The sequence below is a fragment of the Ischnura elegans genome, chromosome 2, assembly GCF_921293095.1.
Source record: "Ischnura elegans chromosome 2, ioIscEleg1.1, whole genome shotgun sequence".
Taxonomy (NCBI): domain Eukaryota; kingdom Metazoa; phylum Arthropoda; class Insecta; order Odonata; family Coenagrionidae; genus Ischnura; species Ischnura elegans.
The window spans coordinates 144,320,892-144,340,260 of NC_060247.1; the positions used below are offsets into that span (position 1 = coordinate 144,320,892).

At 39.2% G+C, this 19,369-nt stretch overlaps 1 protein-coding gene across 1 annotated transcript; it reads left to right on the forward strand.

The window, feature by feature from the left end:
* Positions 1-1,859: 1,859 nt before the first annotated feature.
* Positions 1,860-4,657, forward strand: LOC124174181. Its single transcript, XM_046553282.1, has 8 exons — positions 1,860-2,719; positions 2,832-2,912; positions 3,030-3,137; positions 3,219-3,272; positions 3,406-3,460; positions 3,565-3,600; positions 4,029-4,126; positions 4,217-4,657. The coding sequence occupies exons 1-8, from the start codon at positions 2,480-2,482 to the stop codon at positions 4,370-4,372; spliced, it is 828 nt and encodes a 275-aa protein (XP_046409238.1). The 5' UTR covers positions 1,860-2,479; the 3' UTR covers positions 4,373-4,657.
* The last annotated feature ends 14,712 nt before the right edge of the window (positions 4,658-19,369 follow it).

Below are 19,369 nucleotides of genomic sequence, written 5' to 3' on the forward strand. Positions count from 1 at the left end.
TCCACGTTCTTCCACTTCCTCCTCTCCTCCATTTCCCTTATCATGTTCTCCGTTATCCACGGCTTCTTTATCCTTCTACTGTCAACATAACCAATTGACTTCTCCGCCGCTTTGACTATTCCCGTTTTAATAGTATCCCATCTTTCCTCAACAGTCTTAGTACTTTCAATCTCCCGTATACTAATGTCCACTAGTTCCTGATATTCTCTCCTCATACTCCCCTTCAGGGCTTCTACGTTCCATTTCTTCGCCTTCCTAACTTTCATAAGTCTTTTGAATCTTACGTTGCATTTCATGAGCACTAGATTGTGGTCCGAATCCGCATCCGCTGCGGGGAAGCTGCGCGAGTTTTTCACACTATTCCTAAACCTCTGTCTTACCATAATGTAGTCTATTTGATATCTCCCCACATCCCCTGGACTTTTCCACGTGTACCTTCGCCCTTTATGATGATTGAACCACGTGTTTGTGATGAATAATTTGTTTCTCCTACAAAACTCTGCTGCTTTCTCTCCCCTGTCGTTTCGCATTCCTAGACCAAAATCTCCTATTTCGTGCCCATCCCTCCCTTCCCCCACTGAGGCATTCCAGTCCCCCATCACTACCAGATTTTTCTTACCCGGTGTGTCTCTAATTATTTCCTCGAGCTGTTCATACACCTCATCTACTTCTTCTTCCCTATGATTGCTAGTGGGCATGTAAACTTGGGCCACCACAAGGTTGGTTGGCCGCGCCTCAATTTCTACCACCAGAATCCTATCGCTTACCTGGTCTATACCTACCACACGCTTACCCATCTTCCCGTTTAATACTAAAGCTACCCCTCGCTGACTCTCTTCCCCTCCACTATATATAACCCTATACTCATCACTCCAATAGTCCCCGCCATCCCTCCACCTCACCTCGCATAATCCTAATATATCTATCCTCCCTTTATCCATTTCCCTTTTGATATTTTCTAACTTCCCCGCCCTCATCATAGTCCTCACATTCCACGTCCCTACGTTAATAGCCGACTTCTTCTTTTCCATCTTCTTGGTCTTCTTTTCTTCCTTCTTCATTGCTGCTTCAGCTGATGATGATGATGATAAGTCTCTGCAAGGATTTCGCACGTTGGCGACCCCGAGGACCTTGCCGACCTCGCTGCCGTGCCCGACACCCGCCCTTTGCGGACGGGTCCCGGGCGATGAGATTCCGAGGCTCATTTGGTTGTACTCCATGTTTACAGGGAAAAGATAGTTGGTAGGGTTTCCCACTTCCATTCCAACAGTGTTTTTCACGTGACACCATCACGTGGACTACCTTTCGTCTGGCTCCTACCCTTCGACCTATCTGGCATGGGTGGCCCTACCGGGAATAATTTAGGATTAATCCCGCCAGTGCAGCTCTTAGGGTCATAGGAACGCGCAAGCCTTTCCACCGCGACAAGGTTGTAGCCCAAGGGAAAGGAACAAAGTAATAAGTTTCAAAAAATTTTATGCAAAATTTGTGAACCCAGTACCCCCATTGTTTAAACATGTAACACAACTTTTGTATTGAGTGTATGTATTTTCATTATTTGATTTGCAATCGACTACTAGGTACGGTTTAATTCATGATTCTTTAAAATAATTGTTATTAACTTTTGACGATGGAAATACTATTGAATAATATTAAATAGTGTTTTTAATAAACTGATTCAACAATTAATACGATTAAACTGAATATTGGTTGAAAATTAAGCGTTTTATTCCAAAATACATTTTAGGGGTCAAATGACCCCTGGCCGTCCTTCTAGGTAGCGCGAAACTCCCGTCCTCCTAGTGTTAATGAATGGCGCAAAGTGAATAATGTATATCTCACCTCTGGGTGCATTCGGCTGTCTTTCACACGCGCCATGGTCTGGATTCTCACAAGACATCCTATCTCCAGCGCTCAACGTAAACACATCAACAAGTCTCGAGGGCCAAGGACTATGAGGGTCATTTCTGCGGGACCCTATCTTTCGGTCCTTGATAGAAAAGGACCAGCAGGGTTATTCCACTAATCGGGGCCATACGTATGGCCGGCCGTAAGTCTCGTATGGTCTGGCCCGAAATTACGGCCTAAGTCGATTCCACTCTCGAGGAGCCATATCGTATGGCCGGCCATAACGTCTTACCGCCCTTTCTCCTGGCGAGTATGAAAATTATAATTGGTACGCTAAGTTCGGTCCATTGATGGCGCCACCACTGTACCGGCAGTCGATGGAAACATCTAAAAAAGTGAAGAATGAAAACTCAGCGGCGAGAAGAAGCGGTATTTGTAAGTGTTGAAAGGCGAGAAACTGACTATATATAATTTTTGAAAATAGAAAATGGAGTTTACTCAGTACGTATATTGACACTAAATGATTAATTTGACCGTCTAATAAATATTATCTGTGTATACGGCGTTGTTTTATAAATTCGTTTCGTTTATTGTAATAATTCTTGGCACTAGTGTCAATTGAACATGACGAATGCGCTGGATACGAGCCAAAATGTATGTTGAATTTTTCAGGGAAATAAGAAAAAGAGCGACCCGTGTACGGGAAAACCAAATAAATGTGCTCATTAATTATATGGTGGATCACCGTGATTTCGCCTGTGGGCGTTTTCAGGGGCCTCAGGGTAAGGTGACAGCTGAGAGACAATGGCAACAGCTGGCCGAAATTTTGGAAGATCATGGGCCGAAAAAAAGTGCTGAGCAGTGGAAAAAGGTTACGAATTAGTTATTATAACACTTTCTGTCTTATCTGAAACCTTAACTCTAGTAGATTATGAAGGTAACGCAGAATAGTAATATTTGAAAATCATCAATTGTGTTTCTAGGTGTGGAAGGATTTAAAAGGCAAAGCAAGAGCAAAAAATGCAAAAATAAATGCAGAGAGAGGGCGAACCGGAAATTTTGCAGTGAGTGATCAAAATGAATAGTTACCAATACTGATTTACGGATATAGTTAACTAAAGCAGAGTGAACTGTGAAAAAGGATTGTTAACTTTATAGTGAACATTTATGTAACATAACAGGTGGACCCACAGAAACTGACAGATGTCGATGAAAAGGTTCTGGGGATAATTGGAGTCTGCACTTCCATTCCCCTTTTTGATGGAAGTGCGCATAATGATGAGGTCTCTGTACGTATATGTGATGTAGCTTTTTTGTTAAACTGTTGTTGAGTAGACTTTCAATTCTGAATCTATCATTAATCACTACAGGAGGATGCAGACATGTCACAAAACATTGAAGAAATAGAAGAACCAATTATAGAGGTGAGACAAAATATTACTCAGTAAATTTCATACTGACAAAATGACTGTTTGTGCACTCAGCAAGTCTAGAGCAGCTTAAAGGCATTAATAATAAACAAATATAACCTCTGTTTAATATGCTGTACATTTGTAGGTTGTAGTTGGAGCGAGCAACAATGGAAATCTGGAGTTGATCTCAGCAGAACATGGTTTGTTATATTGTTTTATAAGTTGCATTATTTTCTTTGTGTTATTTATTTCATGGAAAAATTAAATGGTGCTGTTTTTATCAAACAATGTTTCTCTAACTCAGCAGGGGCAGTGACTGAACCTTTTATTCCTCCTCTGAGTAAGTTTTCACAGATATAATATATTTTAAAGATTGCTCTGACAAAGTAACATGCAAGTGGAGGATGTACACCATGAAATTCATTTCCTTGTTTACAGCTTACTATAACTTAAAATCTCAGTAATATAGGTATGTCTGTTTGGTATATATAGAAGGTAAGAATTTCAATGTGGTTTCACCTGCAGTTACATACAAAATAGCTGATATTTTACTTTAGTATTAAGTCATGAACTACGAGCCTTGAAATAAGCCCTCTGTACATTTACTGCCATTAAGTTCAGTGATTGAAGTGGGTATACATAACTTAAGCCATTTCATGTGATCCTTAAAGAAAGACTTATCTCCTTGTTGTACGTTTGAAGTACATAGAATGATTTGAAATGGAAACAGAGATTTAAGTGCCATTTTTTAAATTTTGGATTTAAAAGGAAACAACCAGCCCAAAAAGGCATCTCTACACAGGGAGCTTGAGGATGTAGCTGAGAAGATTGACTCTTATGAGCAGAGACACCTTCAACTCCTGGAGGTATTTTTTTGTATGGTTAATCTGTGAATATAAGACTAATTTTATACCTTTAACATAATTTGTCATCCTTGATCAATCATATTAATTTAGGATATCAAAGAAGGAGTTATCAGCTTACATTCCCAACATTCCCTGCTCGTGGAAGAGACAAAAAATATTTCAAATTCAATGAAAGAGCTAGCAGCCACCAATGAAAGAATAGCTGTGGCTCTTGAGATGCTCACCGGTTCATCGAGTGGTCAATGAGGTGATTTAAATAGCACTATAAAATCCCATCCATATAACAGATTTTTAAATTAGTGTGCTTTTTTATTTCACAGGCTTGAAGATATTATAAATATTGAAGTAGAAGATTTTTAATTTTATAAAGACTGAAGTGAGTCATCAAAATTTTTATTTTCTCTGTGTTTATGCAATTTTCCTGTGAATATGCGTTTGTATTTTTCATGCATACCAAAGAATGTTTCCATTAAAGATTGTAAGTTTTTGTTATTTTTAATAATTCTTTGATATCACTGCACCTATTATTTTTAAAGATAATTTCTTTGACAATTTCCAGATGAAAGATACAGTACATAGTCAATGTCTTTAAAAAAAAGATACAACGTGATCCTCTCTCTAATCAAACTTTATGTACAAATTCATTTTATTAATATTGAGAAGAGGAAATGAAATTACTGCTTGTATTCAACTATAAGTATAAAATTACAAAAAAATAACCAGTTTGTTTTATAAAAATGAATCCAGGGGAAAAGCATCCACCATGGCAGGCAAGCAAGGCTGTAACTTTTGGAATTTTCTAAGTGAAATATAAGTTTATAATTCTTCTTTGAATAGCTCTTGCTTGCACGAGGTTATCCCCTGGTATAGGGCCTTGTAGCACATCATTAATATGTGCCTCTTCCACATTTATTTCTGGGTCTGGTAATCTATGGGAAACAATTTGGCAGTGGGCCATGAAACAAAATTATACCAAATTTTACAGCAAAGCTCATCTTTTATCCTGAATGGCATTGAATGAAGATTAGAGGTTATATAAATAACTCCAAAACAATAAGGTAATACTATAACTGCACCAACTGTGACTTTATACCCTAATGGCAGTATATATCTTTAGCATAAATTAATCATTTCCATCACTGCATTTAAGTTATCAGTAATAAAAACCTACTTGCCTATAATGCAACAAAATATTGTGCAGAACTGCACATGCAGTGATAATTGAGGTTGCTTGCTGAGGTTGGTAATGGAGAACTCTATCTCTTAGGAGACATCTCCAACGTGCTTTCATGACTCCAAACAAATGCTCAACGACATTCCTTGCCCGGCAATGGGCTTGGGTGTATTCGTAGTCAGGTGTACCAGGAAGTGCATTTGCCAATGGGGTTAGAAGCCATGGCTCCAGAGCATAACCTGCATCACCTTCATAGAAGAAGAAGTTATAAGAAATGGACATCATTGCTAAAGCTATATGATATTCACCCATGAAATTACCAAGAAGGAAGAACCGTCCAAGCCTATTTTCCTCAGCTAGTCTGAGCTGGGTTCTGGCACGAGACCAACGCCAAATGAATTGGTCATGCACTGTTCCTGGATACACACACACGTCCATTACTTTTAAAGAGTCATCGCAAATCTAAAAGGAAGAATTGGTACTTAGGTAAAAAATTGCATGAGTAACTGTAGGATTAAGAGTTAATAGGCTGCCCAAGAATAGTGGGTATGCAAGTGTAAGCAGTCTTATGATGTTTTTATAAAAATTTATCTCACCATTTGGACATTCAATGAATAAAACCCCTTATGATTTTTGTACCCTTCCTCTCCTTCCAATGGCGTTACTATTGCAACATGGGTGCAATCTATTGCCCCCAAAACCCCAGGAAATCCAGCCAATGCACGAAATCTAAAGATAAAATTGAAACTTTAACTTGATATATCAATTTAAATATCAAAGTCTTAAATGTAGGTCCTATATAAAATTATAACCTCAATTGGATATCGTTCTTTTCTTGATCATTTAACGGCATTTTCACCCAAACATTAAATAAACGATTGCAAATGGCCCTAGTGACGTTCTTCACACATCGGCAAACTGTTGGTTGACTAACAGCCAAAAAGAAGTCCTGCCCTACACCTCTTTGATATCCTCCTTCGGCCAAGAATCGTAACGCGACGAGAACCTTGAAATATGAAAAATTACGGCGCTGATATTAGAAGTTGCAGCTTTATGAAACAGATAAATAAGAAATTCGTAAGCAACTGTTGCAGAAAAACATGTTCGCTTCTCGAGAACTTTCATTTAAAAAGTATTTCTAAACGCCTTACCTGTAGAGTTACGTTAAGTCCATCCGCTCTCTTTTTTTTCAATTCACCTGATAAGGAGTTACTTAAATATGTTGCGACGTCTTTTGACGCCCGAAAATATTTGATAAAAATGTCATTACCATAATCAAACGGATTGCTTGCATCTCTTAACCTCCTCCTTTCCATATTAAAACGACGTCTTTCGTCAATATGCCTCGCCAATGCGCGCTGAATACGCCTATGTTCACGCGCAAGATTCATGTTTTATAATCGTATCTTCTGTAACAAGAAACTCTTCGGAAATCACTTTTTAAACTCCCAAGGCTAGCGATGTTACGTGCTCAATCTTCATATGGCCTGCGATATGACCGCCTCCGAGGCAGGCCATAACATAAGGCGGTAGCTAAGGCCTCGAAGCCTTAGTTACCGCCCGACTTATGGCCTTTCGCTCATAGTAGAATCGCTCGAAGCCATACGTATGTCCCGAGGCCGTAGTTATGGTCGATTTCGACTTATGGCCCGGCCATACGATTAGTGGAATAACCCTGCAGATGGCCACAACGCTTATCTTTGTTAGTCTCTAATGTTTCCCTTTGCTAAGAATGCATATTAGTCTTCTTTGGGACGTTCTTGTGTTCTTTACTCTTTCCTTTGTTAGAGATCTGAAGTCACGTAGTTTAGTGAGGAATCATTTCCTTGGATGAAAGTTTGTGTACATTTACCCAATGAAAGTGCACGCCTGCGTAGCCTTCGTAAATTTCATTAATTTCCAGCAATAATTCCTGCGTATCTTGTCAACCGAAAAATTTCTCCTAAAACAATACGACCTTATTTATAGTAATGGCGTCAACTAGTGGTGGTGCTTGCGGAATGACGGAGAAGGATATATATGAAGAACTTTGTGTGGATGCATTATCAGACGTGCCATATGTTTGTGTAGACGAGTGTGAGAGCTCAGATAGTGAAATTGGTTTTGATATTTGTGGAAGACAACACAAAAGAAAAGCTGCACAGTTAGTTTACACTGATGATAGTGACTCGGATGCAAGTGATAGCGATGGTATAGAGCGTTCCACATTTAGTTGACAGTACGGGCCTTATGGATAACAGTGTTGCCAAGCTTCCGCTCCGCCGGCAGGCATCCTAACAGCGTATGCAACCACACATAATAGAGCGCCAAAATGGTTTAGTTCAAAAAGGAGTTAGGGATCGCACGAAAGACGACGTAAATTAAGGAATTTTTTAGCGTAAATTACAATACCTTTGCTGCAGTATAAAAGGAAAAGTCTTTTGTTATTTCATGTACGTACTTATTCAATGCACAAAATTAATAATGAATAATCTGTAATGTAAAAAATAACAATAAATTGAAGGATAATAAAAATTATAGCCTCTCCTTAAAGAGACAAAATTTCTATTCCTTCCATATTATGCAATATTTTATGGCTCTAGCTAGTATTACATGAAAGGCGATGTTGTATAAGACATCATCAATCTTTAATTTTTCAAAATTTTCCCGTACTTGGTTTATTGTAAATTAAAGATCTCTTTTCAAGCTGACATCTTCAAAGCTAATTTCCTTAATGTTCTCTTTCCTCCACCTTGTGGTAGGGAAGGATTCCAATTTCCTTGAGTAATAAGAGGCATTACCTACCACTATAATTGATCCTTCGGGTAAGTTTGCTAGAAGTGAATGCTCAAACCATATCTCGTAACACTCGCCACCCACTTCTTCATGCTCATCCATTGAGTTCTTTTTGTACAGAAACACATGCGATGCTCCTTTTATGAACCCATTTTCCGTTCCTGCGTGTATAATTGCAAATCGTCCTCCTCGGGAAGTGGGGGCCAAGCCCAGTATTTAGTCCAACAAGGAAAGCTTGACGCGGATTTTCTAATTGTTTGTTTCGCAAACTAATGTTCACTATTTGTCCAACATTAATCCAACTTTCGCCTGTAAATACACTCTACCTGTGTTCGCGACGATATTTTTTTAGCTACCTTAGATAATTAATTGTGCCACCAACTAATGATATCATCCCTTTCGATAAGGATGATTCTTTTCCCCCTGCGTTCGTACACGAAGCCTATGTCCAAAAGAACACGATATTGTGTTGTCCTTTTGTAATCTGGGAGAATACTATCCATTAGGGTCGGTCATAAAACAACTTTTTTCGAAAGTCAAAGTTCGACATATTACAAAATGTAGCCCGACGTACCAAATGAACGGAGAAAAAATTTTGTTCATGTAGGTTGACATCCTACGGTTGCACCAGGGCCGTTTATGTTAAGCTTAGGCAACCCGCAACACATTCCCTCTTTTTACGCTATTTCGGCAATAATGTCGTGATTTTAATGATTTTTTCAGCCGATTCTGCACCAGTCATGTAGGAAATAGTCGAGGTAAGCAACATAGGTCGAATAATAACTTTTATTATACAATTATACACTTTGAAATTTTCTTAATTAATGATATATATTTTAATTTGGTGTACTCGTATGGGCATGATCGCACTAATATATCCCTACCGTTTATATACAACAACATTTTTCCCCTCTCCCATCCTAGAGTAAGGATCTCCTCATCTCCCTATGGCCCGCCTATGAACTAATGTCAACGCACTGCTCAGGCTACATCGTCTACGAAAATGACTCCGTGTTCCAAATTTTGCAGTTCTTCACCCACTATGAGAACAGGTGCCACTCTGGCTCTCAGGGAGACCCAGAACTCGCCACGTGGAGGGCGCTCCAACTCGAGCTTCACCCATTACTACCCACCCTTCAAGTCTTATGACGTACCAGTTAAGATGCAATCTTTTTTGTATCCAAAATTGGTGGAGAGAAATGGTAATTAAACAGATTGGAAGGAAGTGAGCTGCTGAAGGCTATGTAAATACAAATTAAAACAAAGTAACATTTGCCGGTATCCTCTCCTTTTTCTCCATTTCACCTCTATTCTCCTTTACTATATACATATTCCCTGTACGCTATTGATGAATTGTCTTGTACATGTGGATGGCCTTTCGCAAGGTTTTGTGAGGCAAGAATTTCGTACCGAAGTGATTTTTTTAAATGGAGAAGAAACTAAAATAAACAACGAATATATTGACACGCTCTTCAGTTGAGAGTCATCTCTATGGCGCTCCTCGACAGATGTTTGGGAGATATCTCCCCACACATGAAGATATTATGAAGCCCAACTAATGGGTGAAGATGGAAAAGATGCAAGAAAGATGAGAATTTGATCAATCAGTCCAGGAGATGCCCATGTTGTCGCCGACAGAGTGGACCAAGTGTAGAACGACGCGTCTAGACCTTTAATGTCGAACCGCGGCATCCTCATGGCAGTTTAGAGATACAACATGAAATGTAAAAAAATTATGAAGAGCACAAAGAAGAAAAATTCCTCTGTTGCCCATCGAGACTTTATTAATTTAAGGAAGATGTTAAAATATTGTTTTATTTTCCTCAATGTGTCTTCCAAAATTGGCCTAGTGTATTTGTAAGCCAAAGACGTAAATTAAAAATGAAGAAATATCATTCCTTTTAGACCAAAGATCAACCGGAGAACTAGTGATTGGGACCATTGATTGGAAAACCACAAAAAACATAGGAAGAAGGCTGCCAAAGAAAAAAATGATAAAAACGGAGGAATCATTTGAAAATAGGGCACCATTTGCCCAGAAAATTGGTTCTAAATTCAAGTCTTAGTGCTCTAAAGTTCAAAATGACTCGCCACCTGTGCTCGGCGACGAATGGCAACCATCCTCCCGCCCATCCTATAATAGCTCGGCGCGCAACATCCTGAAGCTGCCTGTGACCTGCCAATCAGTGGAAAGGCACAACGTAGCCAGCGGTTTGCAGCAACCCACGTGACTGGAGCGTTTAAAGACGTCGGCCAGGTCACACCTGAAAGTGCATCGATGATTGTCGACTGGAAGAAGATTGCGCGACAAAGGAAGAAATACAGAGAGCTTGCGACTTCAGAGGATAAGGAAAAGCTTAGAGATCAACCGAGGATAGCATTTTTCTTCGAGGGAAGAAAAGAGAAGACGAAAATCAGGGAAATGTGCAGCAACAATAAAGTGCGCATCACGACTCAACCGAAGAGCATGTAGTCATCCTTGCAGAATCCGGCGGGGTTCATTTGGGACATGCATAAACTGAAACAGTGAAACAGAATGGCTCGGAAACTCTATCCTCGAATCAGTTGAAGCTGCTATAATAGGGTGGTTTCCTATTATTTTTTTATTGCCTTAATCGAAAGATTATTACTCCTGGAGTACGTATTTCACGCTTTTAGATTTTTAAATCATAATATCTATTTTTCGCGATTAAATGAAAAGTGAAAAATTTCAAGCGCGCGAAAACGCGACGCGTTAGTAGGAATGATGGGAAATCTCTCCGTACGTCGTATTTCTGGTTCCCCCTCCGCCCGGCGAGGTGACCTTGAGGCGAGGCTTAGCGCTGATACGTCGCAGGCTGCCAGCGGGTAGCCTAGTGCCCTGCCGCCTGGTAGCGCTTGGCTTAAATAAGGATTATTAATACCTTATCAAACGAGGAAAACTTTCCGACCTTAGCCAGTTTTAATAAGTGATTATTAAGACATGTTTCCCTGAGCTCTGCGCCTCATGCATGCATTGGTAACCTCAGACGATGTATAACTCCTATCTTCTCCTGTAGAAACTAGGTCCCTGTGACGTCACGTGGAGTGGCATCGCATGGGCGCCAATCTGGCCCTTTTCAAATGAGGATAAAAATGGACCATTGCCATTCGTCTACACCGGCATTTATAAAACGAAATAATTTGTATATTATGAATACACTAATGGTGGGTAACGAATCGCAATTATTGCCTTTTGTTTTCTTTGATGAAGGAAACTACCCTATTGTCACGTCTTCCATACGGTGCATCGGTTGTGATGGATCACATTCGAACACCGCGACCGGCTGGAAGGGAGGCGCTATATGTTTTATCGACGTGCGTCTCTGGCGTGCCTTATAGATTTAAGTGCCTTCTGCATTCAGATGAACTTCCTCTTCGACTTATAATGGAGAAATTTAATCGGCCAACGACGGGACCAAATATCTACATTGGGTCAGTTGGTCGCCAACTAAAGACCTGTGCGCAGCTACCTCTAATGAAATTTCAGACGATTGATCTTGGTCTACCTGATCCTGAACTAAATTCATCTTTCATCAGCAAATACCAAAATTATTCGCTGGACATGGCTGGTGGTATTTCCTGGGGACACATCCCACAATAGCTGGCTGATCGCGATAATGGGGAAATGAATAACAGCAGATGGGGAATGACGGCCAACAGAGTGATCCGCGTTTACATAGAAACAAGACGACCAACAGTGGCTTTGAATTAAATAACCGAGACTATGATGAAACTCTATATTCCAATCTGGTTCACAATAGAGAAAAAATGGAAGATTGCAGAACATATCTGGGAAATTCTAAAGAGAATAAGACAATTCCGTAAAAAGTACAGTTCTTGAGAAATTCATCCAGAGCAAAGCGTTCTTCGCTCATCCAGAAAACATTTTCATTGGTGAATGATGAAAGGGCCGAAGTGCGAAGAGTAGCCTTCCAAAGGATAGTGCAGGCAAGAAAGACCTATTCGCCTGATGAAGGCATCAGGGCTTTTCACATCCCTACGCAGTGCATTTATATCAGTTCATAGGCGGGCCGAAGGGAGATGAGGAGATCCTTACTCTAGGATGAGAGAGGGGAAAAATGTTGTCGTGTATAAACGGTAGGGATATATTAGTGCGATCATGCCCATACGAGTACACCAAATTAAAATATATACCATAAATTAAGAAAATTTCTAAGTGTTTTACGTTTCTTTGCATTTTAATATCGGTGATTGTATAATAAAAGTTATTATTCGACCTATGTTGCTTACCTCGACTATTTCCTACATGACTGGTGCAGAATCGGCTGAAAAAATCATTAAAATCACGACATTTATCGCCGAAATAGCGTAAAAAGAGGGAATGTGTTGCGGGTTGCCTAAGCTTAACATAAACGGCCCTGGTGCAACCGTAGGATGTCAACCTACATGAACAAAATTTTTTCTCCGTTCATTTGGTACGTCGGGCTACATTTTGTAATATGTCGAACTTTGACTTTCGAAAAAAGTTGTTTGATGACCGCCCCTACTATCCATATTTACCGAGTTTAAGATGGATTTTAAAGTCGGAGGAATAACTTTCACGAAGGATTCATGTACCTTCCTTCTAATTCCCGATCTCACCAAACCGTCGAAAATCACTGCCCTCGAATTTTTGTAAGGCTGTCTAATTTATTTAGTTTTTGAAGGAGTCACCAATGGACCACGGGAGCTTTCCTTTCTCACTCTGTAAATAGTGAACTTCTAGCACCTAGTAGCCTTCGAAGTCTCTCGGCAGGCCTCACTAATGCTGAGATATTTCCTTATGTACGAGAAGACTTAGAGCACCAACTGTCTTTCGCGGCTTATGAGCTTCTCACCTTTTCTCCTCTTCTTTGTATCGGACATATTGATTGGGCGTGTTACAGCAAAGATAAGTGTAAAACACACTTCACAATTCGCAAGTTCAATACACCACACAACACTTGTTCACTCCAAAAAAATGCAATGACCAACTAAACGCCTTCGTAAATTCTTCCCTCGGCCCCCTCGGCCTGGGTCGCTTTTGGGGCAGGTTTTATGGTACCCTATGAAAGGAACTCAGAAAAAACCCAAGCCCCCTTTTGTAAATGCGTGCACTGGATGGGGTAGTGTTTGGTACAAATTAAGAGATATTCTTTTTCTTGGTTTCCCCGATGGGACCCAAACACCCAAGGCGTAAGAGTCTTACTTCCAAGCCGCTTGCTTACTTTCGTGTATCAATGTATTCAGATAAAAACACTGCTGTTACGACGTATGAGTAGGTATTCTCTGTTTAGGATATCAAACGAATACATAAATACATACATTTCATCGTATGCATTGACAAAAAACTCCTTTTCCGCCCGAGAATTTTCCCTCTGCGCGCAAGAGAAAGCAAGAAGCCCGGCCCAGCGGCACCGTAATATTTTTTCATAAGATAAAAACCTTGTAACTCGCTTCAGAATTGATGTAAGTTAATGATTGTTTCACCAAAAATAGCCTTGTAGTTTTCTTCACATTTGATACGCAGCATATAGGGACCTACGACGTAAGAAACGTAAGTTAGTAAGCGACTACTTTTTACCTTGCAAAAGTCAAAATTTTCTTGTCCTAAAGTGTGTTACGTCGGCATAACAACATTAAAACTCAATATTTGTACAATTGGTGAAGACCTTCAAGGAGAAAATAGTGTGAAAAATATTTTGCATTAAATTCAATTCAATACAGACAACGGTCAGGCAGAAAGTGCGAGAAGAAGATAAAGTAAAAAAATACACGTTTCTGACGGAAATTTACTGAAATGTTTTTTATAGCTTTTGTTATAATTTTTATCGAAAAACTAATGGCACCAATGAATGCGGCACCTTTTTCTACATAAGAATAAAATTTTTAATCAGTGCATAACGCAACTTTAATTTTCGTGCTGTTATTGACAACACCGCGCTCCTGGCCTTATGGAGATTAACATGGGAAACGATTCTCCATAAGAGCCCATACTGTCAACTAAATGTGGAACGCTCTATAGCTTAGTGAAAGACACCTCGGTGACATGGAATAAAATTGACCTTCCAAGAAGTTAGGAAGATTTTCAAGGAGTGGCAGGAATCATCAATGCTCCTGATAATTGTGAATGTGTTTTAGAAGTGGCAAAAATGTTTTTTGGGGATGATCTTCTGGAAATGATGTGTAATGAGACCAATTTGTATCGAATGCAGAACGAAGGCAGATACAAGTCTTCACAGAAAAATGGGAAGTGGAAAAATGTAACGGTGGGAGAGTTGAAAGTTTTTTAGCTATTATAATTTTGATGGGAAAAGTCAGGAAAGATTCAATCAAGGAATATTGGAGCACTGATGAATTTATCAATACACAGATTTTTAGTAATTTGCTCAGCAGGAACAGATTTGAACAAATTTGGAATTCTTGGCATTTCAGTGATAATCAATCAAATTCTGAATCTTCTGATTGGCTACATAAAATTTGACCAATACTATCATATTTCTTAGAACAATTTAAAACTGTGTATATGCCTAAATGTGATCTCTCTCTAGACGAAGGAGTAATACGTTGGAGGGGAAGATTGCGATTAGAACATACAATCCAGGGAAATTGGTGAAGTGCGGATTATTGGTGCGAATGGTGTGTGAGAGTGAAAGTGATTATATTTGCAACATAGAAATATACACAGCTGAAGGAAAAAAATTAGAGGAAACCATATCGACCCTTTTAGATCCGTATTTACATCGTTGGCATCATGTGTTCCATGATAATTATTACAATAGCGTACAAATAGCTGAAAATCTTCTAGCAAAAAAACTCGAGTTTGTGGAACCATTCGTGCAAACAGGGGGATTCCCACTGAATTTAGGCATGAAATAAAAAGTATGAAGAAAAGTGACTACACATTCTGTAGACGGGGGGAAGTTCTGCTGCTTGCGTGGAAGGACAAGAGGGAGGTGAGGATGATTTCCACAATCCACAACTCGAGTATGGGCAAAGGAAAGCGAAACAGATGGACGGGGTATATACAGGAAAAACCGATTTGTATTTTGGAGTACAATAAGTACGTGGGAGGTGTAGATAAAGCTGATATGTACTTGGCTTACTTTTCAGTACTTAGAAAAACTATGAAGTGGACAAAAAAAGTGGTGTTGTGGTTGATCAACTGTGCCCTATTAAATTCTTTTGTGGTATACAAAACATTGAACACATCTACCCGTTTGACCTTCAAAAAATTTGTTTTGGAAGTAGCCAAGGGCTGGGCTAAATGTGAGGAGGGAAGAAGTGCGTCTTCCAGCGATGATGACACAGAGGGCGATATAGGAAGGCCGACTCAGCGAGCGCCTAGGCAGGATAACCCAGCAAGGCTAGCAGGGGGAATGATGAAACACACTCTAGAGAAGATATTAGTGCATGGGAAGAAGATATATCCATCGCGGATGTGTCGAGTTTGTTCTGCTAATAAACTTAGGAAGGAAACTCGGTATATCTGTGGATTCTGCAAGGTTCCCCTGCACAAAGGAGCATGTTTCACCAAATACCATACAAAAACTATATATAAGCACTAACACCTCTGGTAAGTAAAACGCTTCAAATTTTATTAAAATACGTTAAAAAGTAAAGATTCTATGAATGTTTTCGTGAATCAGTGTCATTTAGGTTAAAGCTCCTTTAAATGCCCGTTCCTACCCGATGAGATTGGAATTAAATACCCTGTCCGCAACGTGTTAAGGGGACTGGATACCACACCAGAAGATGCCTTTGCAGGATGCTACCGTTAAGATCACTAGGGGGCCATTTATGCTTTTAACGAGGAATCGTTTCCACTAAAAAGAATGGGGAAGATGTAGCCTTGGTTTGCATGTTTTCTCAATTACGTATGAGAAACCTATAGGGTGGAAAAACATGGCTAACTTCCCAAAAAGATGGTCGTTTTCTCTTGAGAATTACTTCTCTTTAAGGGTGCGATTCACAGACGACACTGAAATTGCTCACTTAACAAAGTCTCTCTTTACGGTAAAGTGAGACTTTAGCTAAAGTTCGTTTCAGAGTCGTCCCAAGGATCTCACTTTATAAAGTGGCACTTTAGCTCCTAAAGTCTCCTTCGTGCATTGAAATTTTGAGTGTTGGCAATGAACGCTGCGAAAAAGTGAAGAAAAAGATGACACACGATATTAAATGCGTACTTGTTTACATGTTTTTGGCGTTTCTGGCGACTGGGTTTTCGTGTTATATTTTGCTAAGATTTTATTAAGTTGCATTTTCTCGTTTTCTCATACTATTTGCAAATGTAAATGAATACTGCGTCATTGAAAGCTTATCCCCACTAGCTTTTTTGTACGTTATTGACTGAGTTGGCTCACTTTTAATTAGCTTCGTGCATTGGTAATGCCCTTCGATGTTTCCAGCGAAGTAAATATTCTAATGCTGATATTTTCACGTCATTTTATGATCATTTTATATAATTAACTGCATGCGGTTATTTGGACTTCATGTTGGTCGAAGTTTGATGGTGTACGTTCAATGAAGGTGGGTGAAATTCTCTCGCGTTAACTTGAAACTGTACCAATTAATTTGAAGATTTACCGATCAGAGGTTGCCTCAGTTGGACGTATATTTTGAATGAGGTATGGGTGTTTGTTGAATTCTTTTGTGCTTACCAATATTTTAATTCATGGAATGTTGACGTAAGGGGTTATGTATTCTAGAGAAATGGACGTGAATGTACATTCAAGAATATCTATATCATCAAAACCAATGAATGAATAGCCACGCAATGAAACATGTTGAATGTGACAATGGACTTATATCAATAAATATCTCTTTGTCCAATTCAAAAGATGCCTCGACATATGTGAATACATAACCCGAGTATCCATTCACGAATTTTGTAGTAAAAAATGTCAATGAAGTCTGTGATGCTGTGTAAATAAAATTTCATAACATTCCTACATCCTCGAGAAAACATTGCTTTGCTGCAGACAATATGATTATGAAGGAAAGTATGTTTCACTTTTTATTGAGCTGCCTTTCATGACGAGATCTTATCATCATGGTGAACATTCAAATGCATAGTCGAAAAACGAAACAGAAACTCGACTCTAGTTTCAAAATCACATAAACATGTTAAACGTGATATGGTGGCATACGGAAAGAGTACATTAAGCAAATATTGAATGAATACGCTTAAAATGCAATGCAAGGTATAGAAACTAGCATTTGGCCGGCCAAACGACATGAAAATCAAGTCTTTCCTTACGAAGGCTATTGACGCCAATGTAAACAGAATTTTGCTATCATATTCAAGTATCTACAAGGAAAATTGTAGAACATAAACGCATAAATAACCTAAGAACTTAACAATTATCTTGTATATAAAATCAACATAAATTATGCCAACCTGTTCAACCACTTACTGTGTTGTAATTATCGCACGACCGATAGAGTTTAACTTCAAAATATAAGTAATGGGTCATCTCCATCAATACTGATTCGATATATTTTCAGGGAAAAGACATATATTACGTGTCTGGTTATTTCTTGAAACTCGCCAGTCTGCTGCTGTGTTCTCACAAAAAAATTAGTTCCTATTAATTTCCGTAACCTAAATATATTCATATTTCAACTTCAATAACAGCCGGTGCAGCCATATTTATTCGTCCGTAAAGGACACTTTAGCCCTAAAGTGAGCTCCGGTCGGGCACTTTACGGTAAAGTGACGATTCGGCCATTTTGCTTCTAAAGTGGCGTTTATGAAACGGAAAAAGCAGACTTTAGCCCGGCTAAAGTATACTTTAGCCTAAAGTGCCGTCTATGAATCGCACCCTAAATAGACACACAGAACTGATCGAAAGCTTGAGTCAAAGCTGTGTCTTTAAGGCCGTTTTACACGGTACACGGAATAGACCTCTGGACACCTATCAAGGTAAAGACCTTTCTGAAAAGTACGTGTAAATATTAATCTAAGTGGCGTAACACTTTTGCCGTATAATCTTGCATTTTTTTATTTCGAGCATTTAAAATAGCTGTCACTTGCCATGCAAGAAGAACGTAATTCGCACCACTGCCATCTTGAATGACGTCAGCTCATGCAATAGTGTTGTTCGCGTCCGTGCGCATCACTGTAGAGGAGGTAAAGAATTAGTGATTTTGTGGATATTACGCCGTTTCTGTTGTCGTACGTATTTCGTCGATTTGTCGAAGCGCAGCTATAAGTACTGCATTGTGCCTATGTGCAGTAATACTAGTGGAAATGCCTCAAATAAGTATTTTCACACGGTCCCCCAAGACGGTGAACGACGAACTGTTCGGATGAAAAAGTGCCGACGAATTTCAGTATCTTGATTTATTGGTACTTACTACGAAAACTCTAATATAATTAACTGAAGTAATTCTTTCTTGAAACTAGGGAAAGACTGGACAATGTTAGAGTAACTCGAATATATGCTTACAAAACCAAATGAATAACTACCGTAGAACCCTACAGCTCATTGATAGGTAACAAATGTAATGATAATAAGCGGATAGTTTTATCGCCTATATTTTTGCTGTAGGTAAAGAATGTAAGGAACAGCAACAGAAAAAGGGGAATTTTTTTATCCCATTAAGTTACTTAAAAGTGAAATTTTGAGCAAGTGGGCTACTTCGAAGAAGTTCCATATTATATTTTCCACACTTCAGGAAATACTAATTATTATGTCTATTAAATCGGAGATTTCACCACTTAAAAATTTCATCAGGTTGTTCTACACGAATAAATAACGGGAAATTTAGTTTTCCTTAAAATGCCAAATAAAAAAGATACAATACCGCTTAGAGTAAAGTCTTACGTACCCAAACTGGCTATGCAATCCTTACACGAAAGAGTCACAACTTCGCTTTCGCCGCTCTCCTCCAAAAGACGGGCTTCAAAAACATAGTTTTTCTACGCCGAACCTACGAATACGATCACGGACGATGCATTCATTTTTATCACGCTTAACCACAAAACTTTATAGCATCATCGCCGTATTCTTCTCGTCTTACTCTATGCGAATAAAAGGATTTAGAAACGTTAACATCAACTAATACCCTAAGAAAATCAATTTCCACTCGTGGTGATATACTCAACTAGCCATCTTCACTCCCCGGGTCTCAGAATTTACTAAACAGATCCCCCGGGTCACAGAATTTACAGAATACAAGTTACTATTAATTCAGTAGTTACTATTTATACCTGTATGAATGTAAACATTGAGGCAGTTGAAAATTTAGGCAAGTTTCTCGCGTCTCCCTTATCGAAACGCAGGATCCAT

Coding starts and splice junctions, on each gene's coding strand:
- LOC124174181 (XM_046553282.1), top strand. CDS start 2,480: ATGCGCTGGATACGAGCCAAAATGTATGTTGAATTTTTCAGGGAAATA. Junction 3,273..3,405: donor TAGAAGAACCAATTATAGAG/GTGAGACAAAAT, acceptor GTACATTTGTAG/GTTGTAGTTGGAGCGAGCAA. Junction 4,127..4,216: donor GACACCTTCAACTCCTGGAG/GTATTTTTTTGT, acceptor ATATTAATTTAG/GATATCAAAGAAGGAGTTAT.